The 22,907-nt window shown below is 31.3% G+C and overlaps 1 protein-coding gene across 1 annotated transcript; it reads right to left on the bottom strand.

Annotated features, from left to right (window-relative positions):
- Positions 1–4,541: 4,541 nt before the first annotated feature.
- LOC129232553 (uncharacterized) lies at positions 4,542–22,232 on the bottom strand. The gene is made up of 5 exons (XM_054866686.1): positions 22,020–22,232; positions 16,281–16,403; positions 10,638–10,847; positions 5,803–6,023; positions 4,542–4,631 (listed from the first exon to the last, which is right to left on the bottom strand). Exons 1-5 carry the CDS (start codon positions 22,230–22,232, stop codon positions 4,598–4,600), a joined length of 801 nt encoding a protein of 266 aa, XP_054722661.1. The 3' UTR covers positions 4,542–4,597.
- Positions 22,233–22,907: the final 675 nt, after the last annotated feature.

Below are 22,907 nucleotides of genomic sequence, written 5' to 3'. Positions count from 1 at the left end.
CAGTTGTGGAAAAGTCAGTTCTAATTACTCTGCTGCAAAAAATTATATGCTAATATTTTGAAAAATGAACTGAAAAAACCACCAATTATATTTTCTCCAAACTTGATGAATTAAACTGCCACCTCCTGATTCTGTTAACTTACCTTACTTGTATGCAATTCCAAAATTTCATTAAAAAACCTGTTGGTTTTCGTTTTATATGTTCTGCTATCAACACTATTGTAAAAAATCTGAATGTAAAACTTGAACAATTACTCAAAAAAATTCTGGAATAACTCAAACTTCAACAAAAGAATTAGTTTTGGATTGTTATTACTAACAGTGCTGAAGTGATCAATTTACTGAATATGCTTGATATAAATTACTTGGAAAACTTTGATTTTGAAAACCATTTCACCAATATCCCACTCAATGAACTTCTTTCCTCTGTTTCAGAGCTTTTTAATTTGGTTAAGGACTCCCTTGATTTTAATGAAAAGTTCTTTCTTGGTCTTTTTAAATTTTATATATTTAATAACTTTTTCAAAAATGGTAATTCATGTTTCCTTCAGATTAATGGCATTGCAATGGGAGCTAAATTTAGCTCTACATTAGCCAACCTTTTTCTTTTATATGAGAGGAAATTTTCAATTGAAAATCCTACTTCTGCACCTCTTTGTTGTAGATACATCAATGACATGATATATATAAATTTCCCGAATTTTTCTGAACTTAGCAAAACTATATCATATTTTATTAACGCTCAAAAAGACTAGTTTTTCTCAAAATAACTTCCATTTACTGGATATTAGCATACAAATTGATTCAAATTGTTACACTACAATCTATGATAAAAGGTGTGAATTTATTTTCAAAGTTGACAGCTTACAAGATTTTTAATCCTGCTTAAGTAAAAAGGTTTTTATTGGCATCAGTTTCACAAGCTATCAGAATAAAAAGAATTTGTAATACCATTTCTGCTTTTAATCAAGAAATTTCTGTACTCAAAAATCTATTTTTCAATAACAACTTTCCTAAAAATCTGGTTGAAAACATTTGCTTAAGTATAGCCTTCGATGAACATTTCGCTTCTCTTGAAATCGTTTAAATGTGTAAATGTGTGATACAACCGTGAGAAACCATTTTTTTTTTTGGATCGCTGGTGTGGATGGATTTTGCACGTGGGAAACGGATGACTGGCATGTTTCTGGATTATTCTCTTTGGATATGGACTTATTTTTTTTTTAGATTTTACGTTGATAACTGGAATGAATTTTGTCAAGTTGAATATCGGATTGGTTTTGTTATAAATGGATCTCAAGGTAAGATAATTTTAATTATTGACAGGTACTGTACCATGGATGGCTAATTACTCGGAACTTGTTTTCCTGATTAGTCTTTTGACCATATTTAATGAATCCTCCACAGCTGATGAGCTCTGGATTCATACTTTCTTCTCCTATTAAATAGCTATTTGAAATTTTCCTTTTTATCATCATTATTTTTATATAATTTGTTTAATATTTGGTATTTGGCTTGCATATTTTGTATATATATATATATATATAAACACTTTGACCCCATCCCTCTAAAAAATTTTGAAATGATAGGCTGGTTGCAAGATAAGATCACAACAAAGATATATTTTTACAATAGAGAGTAACAGAAGGACAACAGGTATGAGATTATTTCTGAATAAAATAACACATTGTAAGGAGTCCTTGTAGAATATATAGATGCAAAGTGAGAAGAAACAAAAGAAGGAAAGATCACTCGGGCCCAAGGGTCGTGAAGCCCTTGTACACCTGAAGAAGGTGTACCCCGTGAAGGAAATAAATCAGATTTTTAAAAAAATTTTTGTCAAAAGTTCTTCTAGAATATATAGCTTAGTGATGAATTGAATAGTGATTTGGCCGAATACCTAACACCGAATGTTAGGCCACAATTAAAGCCGAATATTTGGCTGTTTGGCCGCTGAATAGTTAAATCTTTTTGTTGAAAAGAACACAGGTTGCATTTAATGTCCAGTTTTGTATGGTTATAAGTTCCCTATGCATTATGAAAGGTTAAAAAAATCTATTTGGAGCAAATTTTTAAAAATTACTCTTTTTAGTTTAAATTTAAAAAATACTTGGCCATATTCCACCAAAAATTATCAAAAGCAGGAAGATATTTCCGTAGCAACGTTCTTAAAGGTCACAATTCTATATTTAAGCTTAAAACAGCAATAATTTTCTATTATTAGGCATTATCTCATAAAACTTCTCAATAAAATAAAAAGAAGAATTTACATAAACTGAAGTGATTTAGCATGGAATTGCACCTAATAAATTTCTATCTTTATATAAATTTACCAAAATCAGCAGATACAAACCAAATTTCTAAATTAGAAAATTTTAATTTCTGAAGTCATTCTAATAGAAAAAATACAATTGTATTCAGATAAATCTGCAGACAATATTGGTGCATGGCCCATGAAAAGCCTTCTTGAACAAAATTTAGAGATGTAATTTTTACCAATCAAAGACCATGAGCACTATATTACATTGCAACTGTTTTTGATACCAGATTCAAATTGCTCTTCAACAAAATTCAAGCGAAGGACACAACAATAAAGTAAAGCACAAAACATTATTTGTTAACGAAATTGAAAACCAACCACGAAGTGAAGCCTCAACAGAAATCTCTGCTGAAAGCGAAATAAGATAAATCAACTGTTATTTTTCCTAGAATCACTATTTAAAAGAACAAAACAGTCTTTAAATATATATGAATTTAAATGATAAATAAAGTGATGAAAAAAATCCCTAACCTATCCCTATTGTACAGAAAGTACCTTTCAGAACCAATGGTTCAATATGTGTACCAAATGTAATGAACACTTATTCTCAAAACCTGGAAGGAGAAAACTTTTTACAACTTTTTATGGAAGGAGAAAAAAAAGAGGGAAAAGAGTATCGACTAAAAATGCTCTACAATTTCTTTCTACTATAATAAACTGTGTTTGTACAGAACTCTTGTATGAACTACACAACTGTAAAAATTACAAAGAATGTTTTTGCAAATACCATGTAGGAAACCAAAATTTTAACAATTTATAGTCTAAATTGTCACATATATATAATAAGAAAAATTAAAAGAATGGAAAAGAACCTTTATATCATACTGTTACATTTTTATATGTATTTTTTTGAGAGAAAAAACTAACCTTTGGTTCATGCCTGACTTATGGTTGTATTTTATCTGCTTAAAATCTTTATGAATTAGAATTATTTTTTACATATACAATAAGTATCTACCTACTTAATATCTCAGAAAAAATGTTTTGTTTTTTGGCTTTAACCAAAATTTTTTTTATATTTGTAGAGTACAATCATTTTTAGAGTCTCCACTGAGTGAAAAAAGTGACATTGCAGAATACTATGAAAAGATTTCACTTAAATTGTCAATTAAACATAAGCATAAATAAAAATGCTTAAAACTTTTAATGTCTGATAATGAAATACATTTTTTGTACAGTATTCAGACAAGGCTAAATAGTAAGCTAGGTGTTCGGCCTCAGCCGAATACTTATTGCGTCACTAATATAGATGGAAGACGAGACAAAAAAAATAAAATAAAGATCACTCTGGCCTAAGGATCTTGAAGGCCTTGCACAGCTGAAGGTGTTCTCTGGGAGGGAATAAATCAGTTCTCTTTTTGACAGCTACCGACATTTTACACAGATCATTCGGGCCTAAGAGTGGTAAAGAAATTGTACAGCTGAAGAAAGACTAAATCAACCCTTCATCAGCTGTTCATCATCCTATGAAGAAATAAATCAGAAATGCAACTTCTTAAGAACTGAACTCAAAGACTAAAGAAAAATTACTGTCACAAAAATTAATAAGGAAACATTTCATTAGGGCATTGGATTAATGTTGCAAATTAGAGAAGCATTTTTTTGCTTAAACTGAATTTTGCTAAGTGATGAAACATTTTTGATTATTCCCCCTCCTATGACATAACTCTGTGATTTGTTAATGATCATGACAAGGAATACATTTTTATTCGACAACAAGAAAAAAACGAGTTTTTAAAACAATTATTAGATTAGTTTAGTATGCATTACATATTCAACTGTAATGTAAAACAAATAAAAATTGCTGTTATAACTTGCAATGTTTAAAGTTTGAAACTAAAACAGGGCCTCAACTTAGTACCAAGACTTAAGCCTTTCTTAAAGTTAATCAGGCGATGTCTACGTTGCAGAAAAAGTACATAATATACTTTTTCTATATCATATAGAAATTTTTCAAATTCTATATGGCTTGAAACAAAGCAGGCGTTAGTAAAATGTAGACTATAATACAGCACACTTTCAGGCGATAAAAATGTTGCTTGAAATAAATAAAATATCAATTTTACGTTCTGTGTACATAAGTTTTATAAATTATGTTATGCAGCTATGAAATGTAATAAAATATTTTTAAAGCCCAAGAAACTGCTTCTATAAAATCATGCTGGGGCATTTTTGTAAGGAATTAAATGACAATCAACAAAATAAAAAAATTGAATGTTGTTTTATTTACAGTTCTATTTTTTTAAAATACATAAAAATCACAATCAAGAGACAACTTTAACTTTCAGAATCAGTACCGGAAGTGCCAGAGCTAAAAAGAGAAACAAAATTATTATAAAGAATTCTACAAATTCACTTTTACAAAACTCATAAAAAAACTAACCATACTGTAATATTATATACTCAGGGAGCTATGCGTATGCCTTTGCATTAGCAGCAAGTGCATATCTGCTTTGTAAGAAAATATTCTGCATTTACAGTTTTGCGATAAAAACAAATTTTTACAAACAGATCAAAATTAAACAATAATGTCAGCTTGTGCAGAAAGATTTTTGCAGTTTGGGAGAAAAAATGCAAGGAAAGACGTTAATAAAACACCCAGAAATAACACCATTCTGCAAAGTAATACCAAAGCTTTACTGTTTCGCAGAAGTCAAAAGAATATCACGCTCCCTTCCCCTTGAAATAAAAATAATGGCTATGAAACTGTCGGGGGGAAAAAAAGACATTTTCCAAAAAAGTGAGATGTGTAAGGGGGAAATGGTGGTCATATTTGGATTCAAGGGTTCATTTTACATAAGAATTGGCAACAATTATGCCAGAAGCATTTTATAACTATTTTTCACCACAGTGTTATTAGCAATTTTGTAGAACCATCAGATAATTTTTTAGTGCAAAAATGCAGAGTTTTCAGTCAAATAAGCTTCATTTGCATTAAATTAAGATTTTTCCCAATTTGAAAACATTGTGCTGAACATCTGCAAATTATTAAGGGAAGAGGTTTGCCTGTTCTAACCCATAAAATTTTCAAAGCTTAAGTAATAAACAGATTAAAAAGCCCCCCCCTCCCGAACAAAAATTTATATTAATGTCTTACAATTTTTAGTTAACCTACAGGAGGGAGGAGTTTTGGAATTCTCCCTTGAAATTTTTTGAAAATGAAAACATTAAAAACATATTTTAAACTATCTTTAGGGGATTTAATGGAAAGGGAATCAACTGGTCTTCCTCAAAACATTTTCCGAACTGAAGTAATAAAAATGTTGTTTTAAGTTATCTTTGAGTGTTTCAAGGGAGAGGAGATGTAGAGGGAACCCTCTCCCACCGTCTGAAATTTTTTCGAAATCAAAATCTAACTTTTTGCTTGTTTCCAAAAAAATTTCTAAACTGAATAGGGAGGGGGGGGGGGAATTCTTTAGTTCCCTGAAATTTAAAATAGGGAACATATAGCTAGTTTTTATAGAAAAAAACAACTTTCTTACCAGCTATCAGATTCACCCTCCGATTCAGAGTCGTCACTTAAGATAGCACCAAAAGGAAGTAAACAAGATGCCAGACTACTTGTTTGTTGCGTTGAGTCCTCTCTGTCAAAATCTTCTAAGAATTGCAACAAATCAGACTCTGTCATATTTGGTTCCAAAGACTCTAAAAGCAGATGATGACTTAAGTTAGCAGTATTCAACTTCTCTTCTCCACTTAATAACTAAAAGAGAAAAACAAATATTTTAATAAAAAGGACAATTGAATCAAAAAATAAATATAGCTCAATTGTTATTTCTTGGGATTGAGGGCAGAAACTAAAAAAATGGAGGTAGGCTTAATGAGCAAGGGGAAAACTGGGAAAAACTGGTTTTTACCAAGACATGGGAAAAAATAGGTTTTTACAGATAAAAACCGTTGTAAAAACTAGGGAAATAATATAATCCCCTGGTCATTTGCTGAGACGTAGTGATTTATTATATTTGCAAAGTCTCTATATATCTTATATTAAAGTTTATTTTCATTTATATTTTTGTATATTATGAAATATATTATAATATTGTAGCAAATAAGCATTGGATCATTGGACAAGTAATAAAATGACAGCTATCTCATGAGTTGCAGATGTAAAAAAAAAAAAAAATATTTTTTCAAAGCAAGGAGGAAGGGTAGGGGAAGTTTTGTGCAATTAAAAACTTCAAAGGATACTACATGATATATTGATATGTGATATTCCATTTAATGCCCGACTTTTCCCTGATCTGTTGGCACCCTGAGTTACTTAAAAATTGAGTTCAATGGAAGTCACAAATAATTCCTTCAATATGTTAAATTTGCCGCTGAAATTTTGAAAAGAAAAAAAAATCCCAAAATAATCAGACTTTAATTGAAAAAAATAAAAATAAAAATAAAATTAATTTGAATTTTGACATCTTGAATGTAAATTATGTTTTTCGCAATCACAAGTGTGTATGTAGGCGTGTGTGTTTGTGTGTGGGCGGGGGGGATGTGTTTGTGTGTAGGGGGTATGTGTATCTGTGTGTAGTCATATGTGTTTGTGTCTGTGTGCAGGCATGAATGTGTGGGTAGTTGTGTGTGTATATGTGTGTGTATGTGTTTGTGTGTGAATGTGTTTGTGTATATGTGTAGGTGTCTGTATGTATGCTCATGTGTGTATGTAAGTGTTTGAGTATGTGTATGTGTTTGTGTATGTGTGTGTATGTGTTTGTGTATGTATGTATTTGTGTGTGTAGTTGTGTATGTATGTATTTGTGTGTGTAGTTGTGTATGTATGTGCATGTGTGTAGCATATGGATGCAATCTGGAGATGGTTTTCGCTATAGGAGCAGCATCGTGAGGAGCCAGTCAACGGTGAAGCTGCAGAGGGTGGCGGGGAGGGGGGGGGGGGGGGAAATAAAATTATAGGAATTCAAAACTGTCAAGTGAGAACAATAAGCAATCGTGATTGCTCAAAAAAATTTTAGAGTACACAAATAAATTCAGAGAAACTTCTTGCAAAAGAGTCACAAAAAAGTTTGATTACTTTTTTCAATATATTTACTCGAATAAATCACGAAATTCAAGTATTTCAAAATTAAACATTTTATTCAAGCAGTTTCTAAGGTTTTTTAAAAATAAACGAACCATAGTTTCGCATAAGACTAGGAAAAAAAATTATGCTTGTAAATCACAATTCAGGTGTATTTCTTTTTCCAAGCTACACAGATATGAAAATGCAAGAAATTATCTTAAATGTTGATAATTGGGAAATTAGATGAAAAATTATGCATTTGTAAAATTTTAACTAATTATATATGAGCCACTCAGAAGCCAATGTAGTTAAGTCCATTTTTTGATATTTTCTGATTTTTAGAAATTTTGATGAAATAAATAATAATCTTCTTAGTTATTAAAGGATTTACTCGTTGGTTACTTTTTTCTAGGTTAGACAGTCCTTTTTTTAATAGCTTCTGAATATATTGAATAATAATTTCAGAAGCTATTGTGAATAAGTTCACCTTTTATCAATATTTTTTTATACATAAACTTTGAAATAAAAATTCTTCTTCTTCCGATATTTGTTAGCAACAATGAAAAACAAGACATTCATAGTAACTGTAACCATTACCTTCTAATTAGAATTGTTTGAGTTTTATGCATGTGCGTCAGAACACAAAAATATTGAAAGTTGATATGTTGAAGTGTTTGCGAAAGTTATTGTGTTATCAAAAAACATTAAATAAATTTTCTTTAATAACTGTAGAAACTCTGACTTTTTCAAATAATAATAAAAAAATATTGTAAGGGTATAAAAACTAAAAATGTTAAAGGAAATAGAACACAGTGAAAGTGATACGATATTTCATTCTAATTCAAAGAGAGTTAACCATATTGATTCTGATACATCGTCAAATAACGAAGGTATAGAAAATAATCAAAATAATGGAAAAGTTGGTAGAAAACGCAGCAGGAATCCTGGGAAATGGTAGAGAAATGTTGAGAAACAAAAAAGGGTACAAGGTAAACAATATCAAAATAGAAATGAAAGAATAATTCCTTTAAAGAAATTTGATAATAAAATTTGTAACTGTTTACGATTTTGTTATCGCAAGATAACCTTTTATCAAAGAAAAACAGGCAATGAAAATTTTTTACAAGCTTAATGATCATCATAAGCAAAATATTTTTTTAAGTGGGTTAATTAGAGTTCATGCTATCAAAAGATAACGATCCAGGAATAACACCAAAGAACCAAGATCTCAGTCTTTGGAATATTTTATTAGACTTAGCAGACAAGATGTTGGTGTTTGCAGAAGTATTTTATAGAAACAAATCAAATAAGTAACGGGCGACTATATAATTGCTGTTCAAAGGAAGATCTGAAGGACCACCGGAGGCAATATATTCCAGGTAACAAAATAGATTATTCCCATGTAAGAAAACATATAAGTTCCTTTCCTACTATTTCAAGCCATTATACAAGAAGTCATAATCCCAGACGCAGATACTTCAGATCTTTCTATTGCAAAAATGTATAACCTGTATGTCGAACAATGTAATGAAGAGCAAATTGTACCAGTAAAGAAAAAGTTTAATTACCATATATTTTCGACAAACTTTAACTTACATTTTAAGCAACCTTCAAAAGATACTTGTGCAAAATGTGATTATTTAGTAATAAAAAAACAATCTACAATAGATGAAGAAAAAAATGCAGTTGAAGTTGAACATGACGAACACTTGCGAAATGCAGAAATTGCCCATAATAGTATGGCTCATGATTGACTAAGAGCTTCAGACCAAATATACGTGTTTAGTTTTGATTTAGAAGAAGCATTACCATTTCCAAAACTATCCACATCAGTGGCTTATTACAAGAGAAACTTATATGTATACAATCTTGGTTGCCATGATTTAAAGACTAACGAGGGCTACATGTATGTTTGGCGTATAACCCAAACATCCCATGGTTCACAAGAACTGTCATCGTGTTCAACTAAACACATTAAATTGTACGCAAAGGATTTTCAAAAAATTATAATGTATTCAGATTTATGTTCAGGACAGAATCAAAATGTAAAAACCATGTTAAGTTTACTGAAATTGGTTCAGAGTGAAGATATAAAAGCTGAATCAATTGAGCTTAAATTTTTATTAAGTGGGAACAGTTATTTGCCCAATGATGCTCATTTTGCAGTTATAGAAGCTTATGCAAAAAAAATTCTGTATATTTATAAACCTAGTGACTGGTATCATATAATACAAAATAGTAAAAGAAAGAACCCTTTCAGAGTTGTGGGGGGGGGGATGAATCCACAATAATTTCTTTCCACAAAACCATTGGAAGAAGCTGTTACCAACAGAAAAAAATCAACAAGTGGACTAACAGTCAATTGGCTTAATATGAGATGGATAAAATTGGGAAGATCATACCCAAGCAGCATTAAGTTCAAACATAATTTTGACGAGGATACCTTTCATGTAATTGATATAAAAAAAAAAAAAAAAAAAAAATAGGTAGGTCAGTAAATTTAAAAAATATAACTCAACTTATATTATATCCTAATAGCAGAACAATTTCAAGAGAAACAAAAAAGACATCATATGTTTATTAAAGTATATACCTCCAATTAAACACGACTTTAACAAGACATTAAAGACAACACGTGGAGATCAAGATTTACATTTAAATAACTCGGAAGAAGATGATGTTTGTTATGATGAATAAACATAAAACTTATGACAATAAATGTTATTTTATTATTTTTACATAAATTTCTTACCTTTTTCAGCTGCCAAAAGGTATAAGTCCTAAAATTTTTAAGATGCTGTCATTATTTCAATAAATACTTAAGTTTTTATTTACACATCCTGTATATATCTTGTTTTTTGCAGAGTTTACACCTTGAAAAAAGACTTTATACACTTTTCTAATTAAATTAATAAACCAAGAAATTTTAAAAACTAATGTATCAAAAAACATTAATTTTCTCAATTTTTGTGTTTTGGACTTAACCGCATCGGCATCTGAGCGGCTCATATATATATATATATATATATATATATATATATATATATATATATATATATATATATATATATATATATATATATATATTATATATATATATATATATATATATAATTATACAATAAGCTACTACAGTACCTTAGCCAAAATTATTACCATTTCTATTTTAATCCATCCTAACTTGTACACATATTTATCAGATTTAGACACAGGTAAAATTTGAAAATTGAGCATGCTATTATGAGATTTAAAATGTCCTACATTGCATTCATCAATCTTTATGATTTAAGTAATTTTCAGAAGTACCTTTTCAATAACTGATGTTCCAGAAATTTCTTCTAAGGCAGCAATGACTTCATTTATATATTTCCTAGATTCCTCGATAATCTGTTGCACATCACTTGAGTATTGATCAGTCATATATGTTGATTTATAAGCTTGATCTATTGCTAGCTTGAGGACAAGTCGACGGCACTGCGTATGACTAGCTTCAATATAATTTAGAACTTTTGGATTCTATAATGTAATTTAAAATATTCATTAAAGAAATAAAGATACATTTAGGGGGAAAAAAAACAAGTTTGTAAAAAATTTGAAACTATTAAGCTTGTACAGTTTTTGTGTTCAAAGAAAATACAGTAAAGCCTTTATAAAGCAACACGCCTTACGTACCTTTGAAAATCAGTCATTAAAAGAGGTAGTCACTTATTAGAGGACCTTTTCAAAGAATTGATAGCACCACTAAAATTGAGAAGAAATATCCAGGGTTCATACTCTATTTGTATGAAAAAATTCCATGACTTTTCCAAGACTTTATAAAAACTTTCATGACCTTGTTACACGAAGAGAGTAGTACTATTTAATGTCAAACTCTCCAATTTTCAGAAATAAGCGTTTAGCCAAACTTTTAAGTGAATGCCACTACCTCATCGAAGAGCTTACTTGTGCTTGTGATTGAAAAAATGTCAGTGCACACCATAGAAACTAATTATGAACACTGTTCTTATTTGTCTTTAACATATAAATTTAAGTGAAGTAAAAATGTAGAAAATGCAAATTATTAATGCTTAAATAGGACAGAACAATAATGAATAGGACAACGTTTGCATGAGTCATTAAAGTTTCGAATAATAAATTTACTTTACACAAATAGGGCCTTTAGGTGTCAGCAGTGCATCTAACCATCCACGTAACTTGACAGTATTTTCGTTCTCTAAAATAAAGCCACGTTTTTTAGTAAATTCATTTATCTGAACCAGATATTTCAGCTGGCCACATGAATCAGTTTTGCGAGCCATATGTTGGGCAACACTGTTTTAGAGTATTAGAATTCTCCTATTTTAATGTTCTATCCCCTGATTAAAGTATGGATTTTCTAAAGCTTTCAACAAATTAAGATAAGCTCTGATAAATTTTATACTGAGTATTTTTTTTACAAGTGGTTGAAATGAACTCAGATGCAATTGAATTACTTTTTAAGTGGGAGAGGCCAAAATCGAGAAACATACAATTCCACCACTACAGAATATAAAACATAAGTGCTGAAAATAATGGTGAATTCAAAATTAGTCATGTCCTAAGTAGTAAAATCACATTACAAAAAAAAAAGGTGGGAGGCTGTTACAGAAGCAGATGCAACAGGATTCCAAAACTCAAATGTATTTTTGGGATTATTCAATTTTCCAGTACAGTAGAACCTCGATTAACCGAGGTTTCTATTAACCGAGCCGGTATTTCACTTTTTTTTTGTAAAATGGTATCTGGAAACGGCAAGCTGCTTTATTTCTCTGCCTGTGCTGCATGCTATTCTGTCTCAAACTCTCATTCTCCCAGAATAGCCGTACGCAGTCAAATGCTCCCGTAATAATCCAAGGTAGCCTGGAAGGTTTCCATCCCATTTACAGCTAACTGAGCCTTAGACCATTGAGAACAGAGCTAAACAAATATGAACTCGACATGTGCTCAGAATTAGAAAGCGACAGGTGATACGAGGAACATTGAGGAAATGCATAGACTGTCAGACTGCAGTTTCACTTCCACTTAGATTTTCAGGGGCACGTGGAAGAGGAAGAATAGCTGTCACTGTTTGATGAGCACAAGAAAAGGGTCGGATGTGGCAACTCAGCAGTGCACTATGAGGGAGGACGGGGGGGGGGGGGGCATAGAACAAGGCACTCGGGCATGTGGCTTGTATTATCAGTGTATTAAAAATGGCTGCTCCCAGGACAAAAAGAGTCGACAGTTCTTACTTCCAAGAAACACAAGAAAGACCAGAAAACACCAGATGCAGTGTGTTATCAAACATTGGCATTCCTCCAACTTGATCGGAGTGAATGAGAGGAGAGAAAATCCTTCCAATGGATTTGAGTTGGATGAGAGGTTTCTATTTTACGATTCTCCTATTTTGTTCTGAATCTTTGCTTTAATCATTTCACTTCTGACCATCTCGCTAGTAAGTCATTCATTTTTAAAATGTCGAGCCAAAAAAATGAAAAGAGTTGTTGTTTCGATGGGTAAAAAGCTTGATGCTGTTAAAAGAATTAATAACGGTGAGAGTTTAAAAAAAATTGCACAGGAATTTGGAGTTGGAGAAACAACAGTAGGGAACTGGAAACGGAACAAGGCTTAAATAGAAGCTTTTTGCTCAAAGATTGATTCGTCGAAGGCTTTAGAGGAACAGTCAACATTAAAAAAAGCCAAAACTGAAACATTTGATGAGGCCATTTATCTTTGGTTCAAAGCAACAATGCGCACAAGGCATTCCGATTTCGGGGAACATTGCAAAAGAGAAAGCCTTTCTTCTCAGTCAAAAGTTAAATAGAGATGAAAGTTTCTTTGCAAATCAAGGATGGCTTGATAAATTTAAAAAAAGACACAGGATTCAACAACTGATAATTGCAGGAGAAAAGCTGTCTGCCAATAAAGACAGTGCTCAAGACTTTGTTGAAAAATTTGAAGAAATGATAGAAAAAGAAAATTTGACATTAGATCAAATTTATAACAAGATGAAACCGGCTTGTTTTAGAGAATGATGCCAGCGAAAACTTTGACATCCAAAGAAGAAGCAAGTGCCCCAGGTAATAAAAAAAGCAAAGACTGAGTATCGCTTCTTGTTTGCGGAAATGCAAGCTACCGCTGCTTCTAATAGGAAAATCCAAAAAACCGAGAGCATTTAAAAACATTAATGTTAATTCCCTGCCAGTGAAGTACAGAAATCAGAGATCTGCTTGGATGAACTCTGAAATTTTTGAAAAATGGTTTCGAGATGATTTTGTACCGCATGTAAAGGAACATTTGATGCAGGACAATCTTCTACCCCCCCCCCTAAAGCAGTTCTGCTAATCAATAACGCTCCCTGCCACCCAGAAGAAGAAATTCTAACTTTAGTAGAAATAAAAGCGATTTTTCTTCCGCCAAATGTAACATCTTTGTTACAACCAATGGATCAAGGAGTGACTGAAGCCTTAAAAAGACATTACGAAAAAAGAACTAATCAATCATATTCTTGAATGTGAAGACAACCTGAATGAAACTCTAAAAAAATATCTATGAAGGACATAATTTACATGATTGCCCAAACATGGGAATTAGTAAATCCAACTACGATCAGAAAGGTTTTCAACAAGATAATTGTTCAAAAAAAGAGAGAAGAGGATTCCCAGCTCAGCGAAAACTCACCGACAGACGGAGAACTTCTGAGCATGATGAATAACATTGAAAGGTGTGAAGAAGTTGAAGAAGAGAACATTTTTGAGTGGCTGGACGTTGAAAACCAGAATCCAAGTTTTCAAATTCTTAATGATGAAGAAATCCTACAAGCAGTCGATCCTTCATCGAATGTTAGTGATGATGAGAATGAGAATCAGGACTCTGAGGATTCTAAGACTATAAGTCACACCGAAGGTGTCCAAGCTCTAACTACTGCTCTAAAATATTTAGAGCAGAGAAGGAATACTACATCAATAGAAATTTTGTTGGTTAAAAATTTGCGTGATCGAGCAGCTGTAGACAGAAATTCAGGACTTTTACACAAAGAAAGGCAACAGACTTTTCCAAAAAATAATGTAAATTACAAAAAAAGGTTAATTTTTAATTTGAAAATAAAAATATCTTCTGTAAATTAATGTTTTTTTTCATGCATTTTTCAATTGTCATAAGAAAATTCAATTGAATTTTTAAATCTTACCACAAGTTTTTTTCACATTTTAGTTTTTTAACTGTAAAACGTTACTTTTTACGTATCCATTTTCATTTTTCAAAAATATTCAATTTTAATTCGAATTAATACAGTTTAAAAATTTGCAATCCTGACAAGTTTTTATACAAAGTTTCTATTAACCGAGATTTCCAATATCTGAGGCACTAGCGTTCCCAATTAACTCGGATAATTGAGGTTCTACTGTATTAATATCTTTTACAAGCAATAATTATAAATCACTCTAAGTTTCTAACGGTCTTTTAGCTACTGTTACTTCTTCCTGCTAACAATTTTTTCCATGACATTAAATAAACTTTCATGACTTTTAATAAAAATATTAATTTTCCATGACTTTTCCAGGTCTGAAATTTGCTGATTTTTTTCCCATGACTTTGAAACCTTCAAAATGTACTTTGGATTTCGTATAAGAAATATATTTTTAGTGAATAAATAAACTGACAATACGCAGAACAGTTAAAAAGTTATTAACATCTCATCCTTTTCATGCACTGGAAAAAAGTTTTTCCTCTGTCTATCTTGTAAAATTACAGTAGACCCTCGTTTTATGCGGGTTTATTTTACGCGGTTTAAGATTTGACACCCTTATTTTATTTTACGCGGATGAGTTTTGGTTTCACGCGGATGCAGCAATGTAAACAGATAAAATTTCACCCTCTTTCAAAATCCAAATTCCTGAGATTGCAGATTACATGTGATAAACTGCATTTAGGAGTGCTAATAATCGAGCTTGGGCCATGGGAATTATTTTATGAGATTGGTTCCAGTGCTCTTTCCAGAAGTAAAGTTATTAAACTCGTACAATTCAGAACTAATTGGAAGAAGAGCTTTTAGGCATGACAAAGGAGGATGAAACCAACAAAGATACCGATATCAATGACATACAACCATAAATGTTCACATTGAAAATTTGAGACATTCCTTGACAATAGCAAATGATATTTCTGATTTGTTAGTAAAAGATTATTTCCCCATAAAAAGTGACCATAAATGCTTTAACAGGGGTTTATCCAGGATTTTCACAGGGTCCTATTTTCGTGAATTAAAAAAAAATATTGCGAAAAATAAAATCTTTTTGTGAAATTTCAAAATGCAAACCAAAAGTTATCTATCAATACAGATTAGATTTCTGATTTGTGTACTCGTTTATTAAAAAATGAGTCCATGGAATGTCTGATTTGTTCAATCGGGATTTTGTAAAGGGTCCTTTTGGTTAATCAGAATTTCGTGAAAGGTCCTTTTTAACTAATTATAATTTTGTGAAGGGTCCTTTTTTAATGAATTAGATTTTTGTGAAGAGTCTTTAAATGGACCTACATTTCCATTGGCCAGACCTTCGGTTAATGGCAGCAAAGAACTACAATGAAAAGTTCCTAATGACTGCCAAAAGACTATCATAACCATCTCCTTTTTATGAACACTAAATAAATTTATGTGTTCTGTTTGCACGTTGTACATATGTATAGATATAAGTACACAATAAACTTATTATATCATTACTCATCACTAGAATGAAGTATTTCTTTATATATGGAACCTAACTCCTATTTTAACATTACGTTTAAGTCTTAGTTTTACCCGGTTTTGATTTACACAGCATTTTTGTGGAACGCAACCCCCTCCGTAAAACGAGGGTTTACTGCACTTAAAAAGGTTTTAAGCACCAGTTTTCTTAAACAATCTCAAATTGACATACATTTCTAGAAAAGGAGAAATGCTAGTAAACTACTTACTTCAATATTAAATTCCTTTTGTAAATTGCTCTTGTACTGAGGACTCCATCGAGGATAATGTTCATTAAGTTTTGCAATTATTTCACTAGATTCCACATTCATGGTTAGCAAATTCATCAGATCCTAAAGATTCAATATATTAAATAATTTCAGAACCAAATCAACACTTATGTAATTATTATTTTTTTTAAATTGTAAAAGAACAACAACTATTGGTGACAATATCTTACTGATCAAATATTGCATGTTTTTTGAAAATTGTGATAAAAAATATTGATTTGGAATTACACTCAATATAGTCTATTCGTAACACTTTATTTAATAAAAGGTATCTTATAGGTACGATAAGTGTAAAAGCTTTCAAACACTCCAAGACTTGCCAAAACCAAAATTTTACACACATTTTTCAGCAATGCAATTTATAGATAAAATTGCTACTTTTTTTTCATGTAATGCACTTCAACTATTATATAAATACTATAACATGCTCTTTTTTTTTTCAGCACCTACTTGGACATGAAAATGATGCTGGCTTTAACTAACAGTTAAACATTCATATTTAAGCACCCCTAACATACTTAACAACTCTTCATGCCACCAATGTTTTCATCTTTATATAGTGATGTGGATCGGGTAAATACCCAGCGGGTAGGTAAATATTTTTTGGGTATTTACCCAAGGCCTGGGTAAATACCCAAAAACTGGGTATTTTATAAAAAATGCAAAAAAGTGAATGAGAATTTTTTTTAAAAATCTAAATATGAAATAATTGGTAAAACTGATATATACATATATATTACACAGTTTATAATATTTTTTATTGAAAGACTTGATGAAATCATGAAAGAAACATATCGTGAACCAAAGAATCTTTCTTTTCAATGTCATAATTGGAGAAGTATAAGCAATTCATTATGAACTTCAGGATTTCAAAATTACAATCTAGGTTAGTCATATCCAAAATGAAAAAAAAGGAAGCATGAGGGATGTTTGGAAGAATAAACTGAGAAGTTATTAAGACACTATGGTGTTATTTTTTTTATTGATATTTAAGTGATAACATGGAAAATATAGAAACAGTTTTCACATTAATAAGCAAAAAAAAAAAAAAAGCAAAATTTTCTTTTCTGTTGCCTTGCTCATTTGCATTTGTTCCCCTGTAGGGTGGGAAGGTAAATATTTTTTTGGGTATTTATCCGAAGGCAGGGTAAATCCCCTAGTAATTGCGCATTTTGAAAAAAAATTTTAGGTGGTATTAAAAGGTGACTATTTTCTTTTTTAAACTTAAACCCCAAAATAAAAGATTAAAAATTTTAAATGAATTTTAAATGTTATGTTTATGTATATTATGTGTATATATATATATATATATATATATATATATATATATATATATATATATATATATATATATATATATATGTGTGTGTGTGTGTGTGATACAGAATACACCTGAACAATTGAACTAAGTTTGGAGGAAATTTCTGCATAAGATATAGGTAAATAAATAGTAATAATAAATTGAGCGACATTTCGTTACATTTTGATGTCATGCAGGGACATATTACTGGGTTATAAAAGACTAGGACCTTAAAAAATTGATGTTTGCTTTCTTTTTGTAACCAGTTAAGCTTTTTTTCTTTTTGTAGAATGGCTTTTTATATCTGAAATTTGGCTATTAGGCATATCCAACACATTTAATGTGAATATCATATTAGATTGCTAAGCTGTTTCATACAATAATTCTTTAAATATGTGATCAAAATACAATTTTTGGGCAAAAATTTATTGTTTTGTATATGATTGGTTGTATATATACATAATGGAATACATACAGAAAAGTATTTTAGTTGAATATAAATTTTTGGAATAAATACCCGGGTATTTACCCGGGTATATACCCTGGGTATTTACCCCTAAAAATAAATACCCAGGTATTTTACATCACTATCTTTATATGACAATGAGAGAAAAATTACAAACAACAATTGCAGACGTAAATTGCAGTGACACGGACCTGGATCCAGGAAAACAAAAGACAATCAAGAAACTAAAAAGGCCAAAAACCAAAAAAAGATATATCATCTATGTCAGGATTAATGGGATTCTATTGGTCATATGTTAAGGATTATGGACAAGTAGCTAAACCATTCACAGAGCTAATTAAAACAAATATTTTGATACAAATACCATGGAGTGAAGAAGCCAAGAGGGTGTTCAAAGAATCAAAGGCTAGGTCATGCAAAGCCTCCTTGTAACTCCTAGTTTTCAAAAACCATTTCAAATTCATACTGATGTTTTGGATTGTGTTTTGAAGACTTGTTTAATCTAACAACACAAAGATGGCTTTTTTTTACGAATGGGTTCACAAACCAAAAGTTATTCTAAACTCAGGAAAATTGGTGGCTCTTAGTAAAGAAACCTATATGGAGTGTGATTTGAACTGTAACTTAAACCCTGGTTTTTGGTCTGAAATTCGGATATTGATTGCAACAACTTCACGTAGCCCTAAGTTAATGAGGTGGGCTTTGGTCTTTCAACAATTCAATGTCGGGCTCTGTCCTACTACTGGAAAGAAAAATCAAGGAACAGATGAGCTGTCATTGTCAAAATAATATAGAAATAATACAGCCAAAGAAGGGACAGATGTTTCGATTTCCAAATTATATTATGAGTTTTTAAATCCTATTTTCACATAAGAAAATTCGTTTCATAATTTTTAGTTTTTGTAAATTCCCGTATTTATCTTGCCAAGTCACGAATGTTTATTCCATGATTGTAATGCATTTCTATGTGCTTCGTGCCATGCGATCATGGTATGCAGTCTTGAATGATATGCAAATACACCTGGCTATATATGGATGCCTCAATTGCCAAATCGATTACCTCCACTTTAAAAAAAAAATCTTCATTTCTGCTTTAATAGTGCTTTATCAATGTTTAGCATGTGAATTTATATTAAAGTTTTGGTCCAGTACATTTCTGACCATATGATAGCAGAAAATGCCTATTTACTCCTATAGATATCACTGTCTTCTTCATAACTATTCTCTACTTTTTGTTTTCTGGAGTTAAGTCGATTTGGCTTTGGCAAGTGAGGCATTTATATAATGGTTCCGCAGATAATTTACTTTCCTATTTTTTAAGTTACCATTTCTTGGTTACTCAGCAAGCTGAATAGGCTGTTTTCGGCTATGCTCTTGAATGGGCAATTTGAAATTAAATTTCAATAGCTAACCAATTTTTATATTTGACTTTGATTTGCTGAATGACTCAACAAAAATTTTCGTATTGTGATTGTGCCAATTAATGATATTAAAATGCTTTGAGAGTGAATGAATTCATTTTAAAATTGATAATCATTTAAAAATTTGTTCATTTTTGATGTGGAGTGTGGACCTCATTTGGTATATCGGCAGTTCTCAAAAGGTGGAAGCAAACACAGACCTCAACTTTGAAGCTTTAACACCATATAACTTTCATTTTAATTAATTCAAAAATTTTTGAGTTAAATTATAATACACTGTATAGAGACAAGAATTGACATAAATTATGGAAAAAATTCTCTTCTAAGACCCTTAAAAAAATACATTCTTTGCTAAAAGCCACAATTTTGGACATTCAAAACGTTAACTGAGCGAATGTACCATAAAAAAATTTCTTTTTAGTTTTTTCCATACGCTTCAAAAAAAAAAAAATTAAGGGAATAAATCTCAAACAGAAATTTTTTTTGATAATTTTCCAAATTAAAAAAGTGAAAGAAATATTATTTATTTTGTAAACAATTTTAGAAAAAAGGAAGTTAGAAGTTTGATGAATGTCCAAAAGTTACGATCTAGACAATGCTATTATTTGAGAACTAAATGTATGATTTATATGTGTTAAAGGTGTTTTTCGATCCTCAAAATCAATTTTTTATTATTTTAAAGTGTTTTCATATATTTTTATGCAGTATCTTTGAAACAAAATCATTTTTCTAAAACATATATGTGAGATGTCCAAACTGCGTTACAATCTAGATGCCAATAATTCTGTCCATTTTTTCATTATTACAAATGATTTTCTGTCTAAACACCTTAATAAAAAAAAGGCTATTACAATGTTAATTTCTTTAATCCTTTGATATTTTGCACAATTAATACATTACGCATTGAACATTACATAAATAACAGTAGAAACACAAATTTCGATTGTAACAAACGCATTTAAGTAAACAAAACGGCAGCAGTTCATAACTCTGCAACATTTTGAACATGATTATCTGTTATATTGCTAACATTTTGGATAAAATGTTTTCAAATTACAACAACAAATTGATATCTAAACGGCAATTATTCAATAGATAATTCTTCAATGTTCTAATATTTAGATATTTCTCTCTTTGCTAAAGCTCAAAACTCGTGGTTGCCAGTTGCCAAATGCGACCAATTTTCAAATTTTGGCGACCAATGTGGCTACTATTCGCCAATGCAAGCTTCCCTGACCTATAGTCTTGACATGTGACCTTTCCCCAAATTCTTTTGTACACTAAAAGTTCGGCTATCGGATCGCCGGGGATGAAGGAGGGGGGAAGTATGTATTGTCTTCTTATCCACTAAACTTTCGGCCATCGCATAGGGGAGGAGGATGGAGGGGATGTATTGTTAACGACACCACACATTTGCTACTCTGAAGCTGAAGTTATCTGTTCAGGAAACAAATCATTTTGCTTTGACAAGATTTTCGACTAAAATAAATTCCTGTGGAGGAGGCAAACGGAGAAAACTTTTTTCTGATGTCTCTACATCCAGTATTAAGAATTATTTTACCACGAAATGCAAGTAAGAAATTTGATGTATTTTAAATATTATTATATTTATATGCAATTGTAGCTAATTGTGCTATGTGTTCTTGTTCTCAATAGAAACAAAAATCACAATCACGATGGCAAATTTGTTACAAAACTTGCTATTTCGAAAACTCGGCTTTCTTTACACATTATCGTAAAAATAGACAAATTTCATACACTAATTTAGTAAATTATGCTTTTTACTTCTTTTTACAAAAAAGGAAGTATTCATTCGCAAAAAACTTTTCACCCAAAAATCGGCCTTAATTCCCATTTTGCTCACCCCCGAATGAATGTTGAGTTTTTGTTTCAACCCGACCACACGTGGATATGTCCCTAGGAACGTACAGACACCCGAAATATCCATTTTGACGATCCCCGAGTTAATTACAACGAGTTTTCTCATGACGTCTGTATGTACGTGTGTATGTGTGCATGTATGTCGCATAATTCAAGAACGGAATGTCCTAGAAAGTTGAAATTTGGTAGGTAGACTCCTAGTGGGGTTTAGTTGTGCACCTTCCTTTCTGGTTGCATTCGGATGCTCCAAAGGGTGTCTTTTGTCCCTTTTTGAGGGGAAATCATTGTTAATTTCGATGTGAAACTCAAGTGGTGTTATAATTTGACGGACACTTGGCGATATATCGCCAGTCTTTTGGTCGCCAAGTTTTGTCGCCAACTAATTTGCCGTTTTTTTTAAACTTTTTTATTTTTAAATCTGGTTTTAATTTGGCCAGTGTTGGTGATATTTAGAGAGTAAAATATTGAATCATATTAAAACTGCCAAAAATGAGAAAATGACATTAAATTGGAGTAAAAGGAAATCATGTGATGTACACATCAGCTCGTTTGATCTTAAATTCGGTAGATAGCCGTGAGCCATTGGAAACAGATTTCAGTCCAAATTCTACTCTAGTACAAGAAGAAAGTGCTTCTACAGCTGGTCCAGAACAGAGAAGTGACGTGGAATCTGAAACTGTAGATATCCCTGAGCCAATGAAAGCAGGTTTTAGTTTGAATTCTACTATAGTATAAGAAAGTGTTTCAATAGTTGGTCCAGAACCGAGAAGTGACCTGGAATCTGAAACTGTAGATATCCCTGAGCCAATGAAAGTAGGGATCATTTTGAATTCTACTATAATACAAGAAGAAAATGTTTTTACAGCTGGTCCAGAACTGAGAAGTGACCTGGAATCTCAAGCTATAAATGAAAAGTGATGAAAATGCCAGATTAAGCTCTACCCCAGTGATGAAAAAACACAAGAGAAATGTGCAAGAGGAATGGAAGACTGTTTCAGGTGATGTAAAAGCTACATTGGACAGGCAGGAAAATCTGATACTGGAAGGACATTCAGAGTGGGGCATGTGGTGCAAATGCTGTACCGAGTTTGCCCAATTGCTTGGAGTGTTATCATGTTTTGTCAAAGGTGATGTTAATTTCAAACCACCAGACAGAAAAAGAAACACAGTTAATAAACATTTTTCTTGTAAAGCACATCAAACCTCTAAATCCCAATCCATCAAAAACCCACCATCTGCATCTCGTGTCTACACAGAAATAACAAAACTTAACCCCAAAATACAAGAAAAGATGGCAAAATTGTTTCCAATTGTCTATGCTATGATCATAGAAAACTGAGCGGTCTCTAGATTTCCCTTAGAGTGCACTTTGCATGATTTAAATGGCATACAATTGGGCCAAACATATTGAAATGATATGTCTTTCAAAACCTTTTTAAAATTCATTGATAAAGACATTACAATGAGTTTGATAAGTGAAATAAATAACGCTGAAGTAT

The sequence above is a fragment of the Uloborus diversus genome, unplaced genomic scaffold (genome assembly GCF_026930045.1).
Source record: "Uloborus diversus isolate 005 unplaced genomic scaffold, Udiv.v.3.1 scaffold_1263, whole genome shotgun sequence".
Taxonomy (NCBI): Eukaryota; Metazoa; Arthropoda; class Arachnida; order Araneae; family Uloboridae; genus Uloborus; species Uloborus diversus.
Note: the sequence above shows the minus strand (reverse complement) of the source record. Positions and strands in the feature narration are given on the sequence as shown.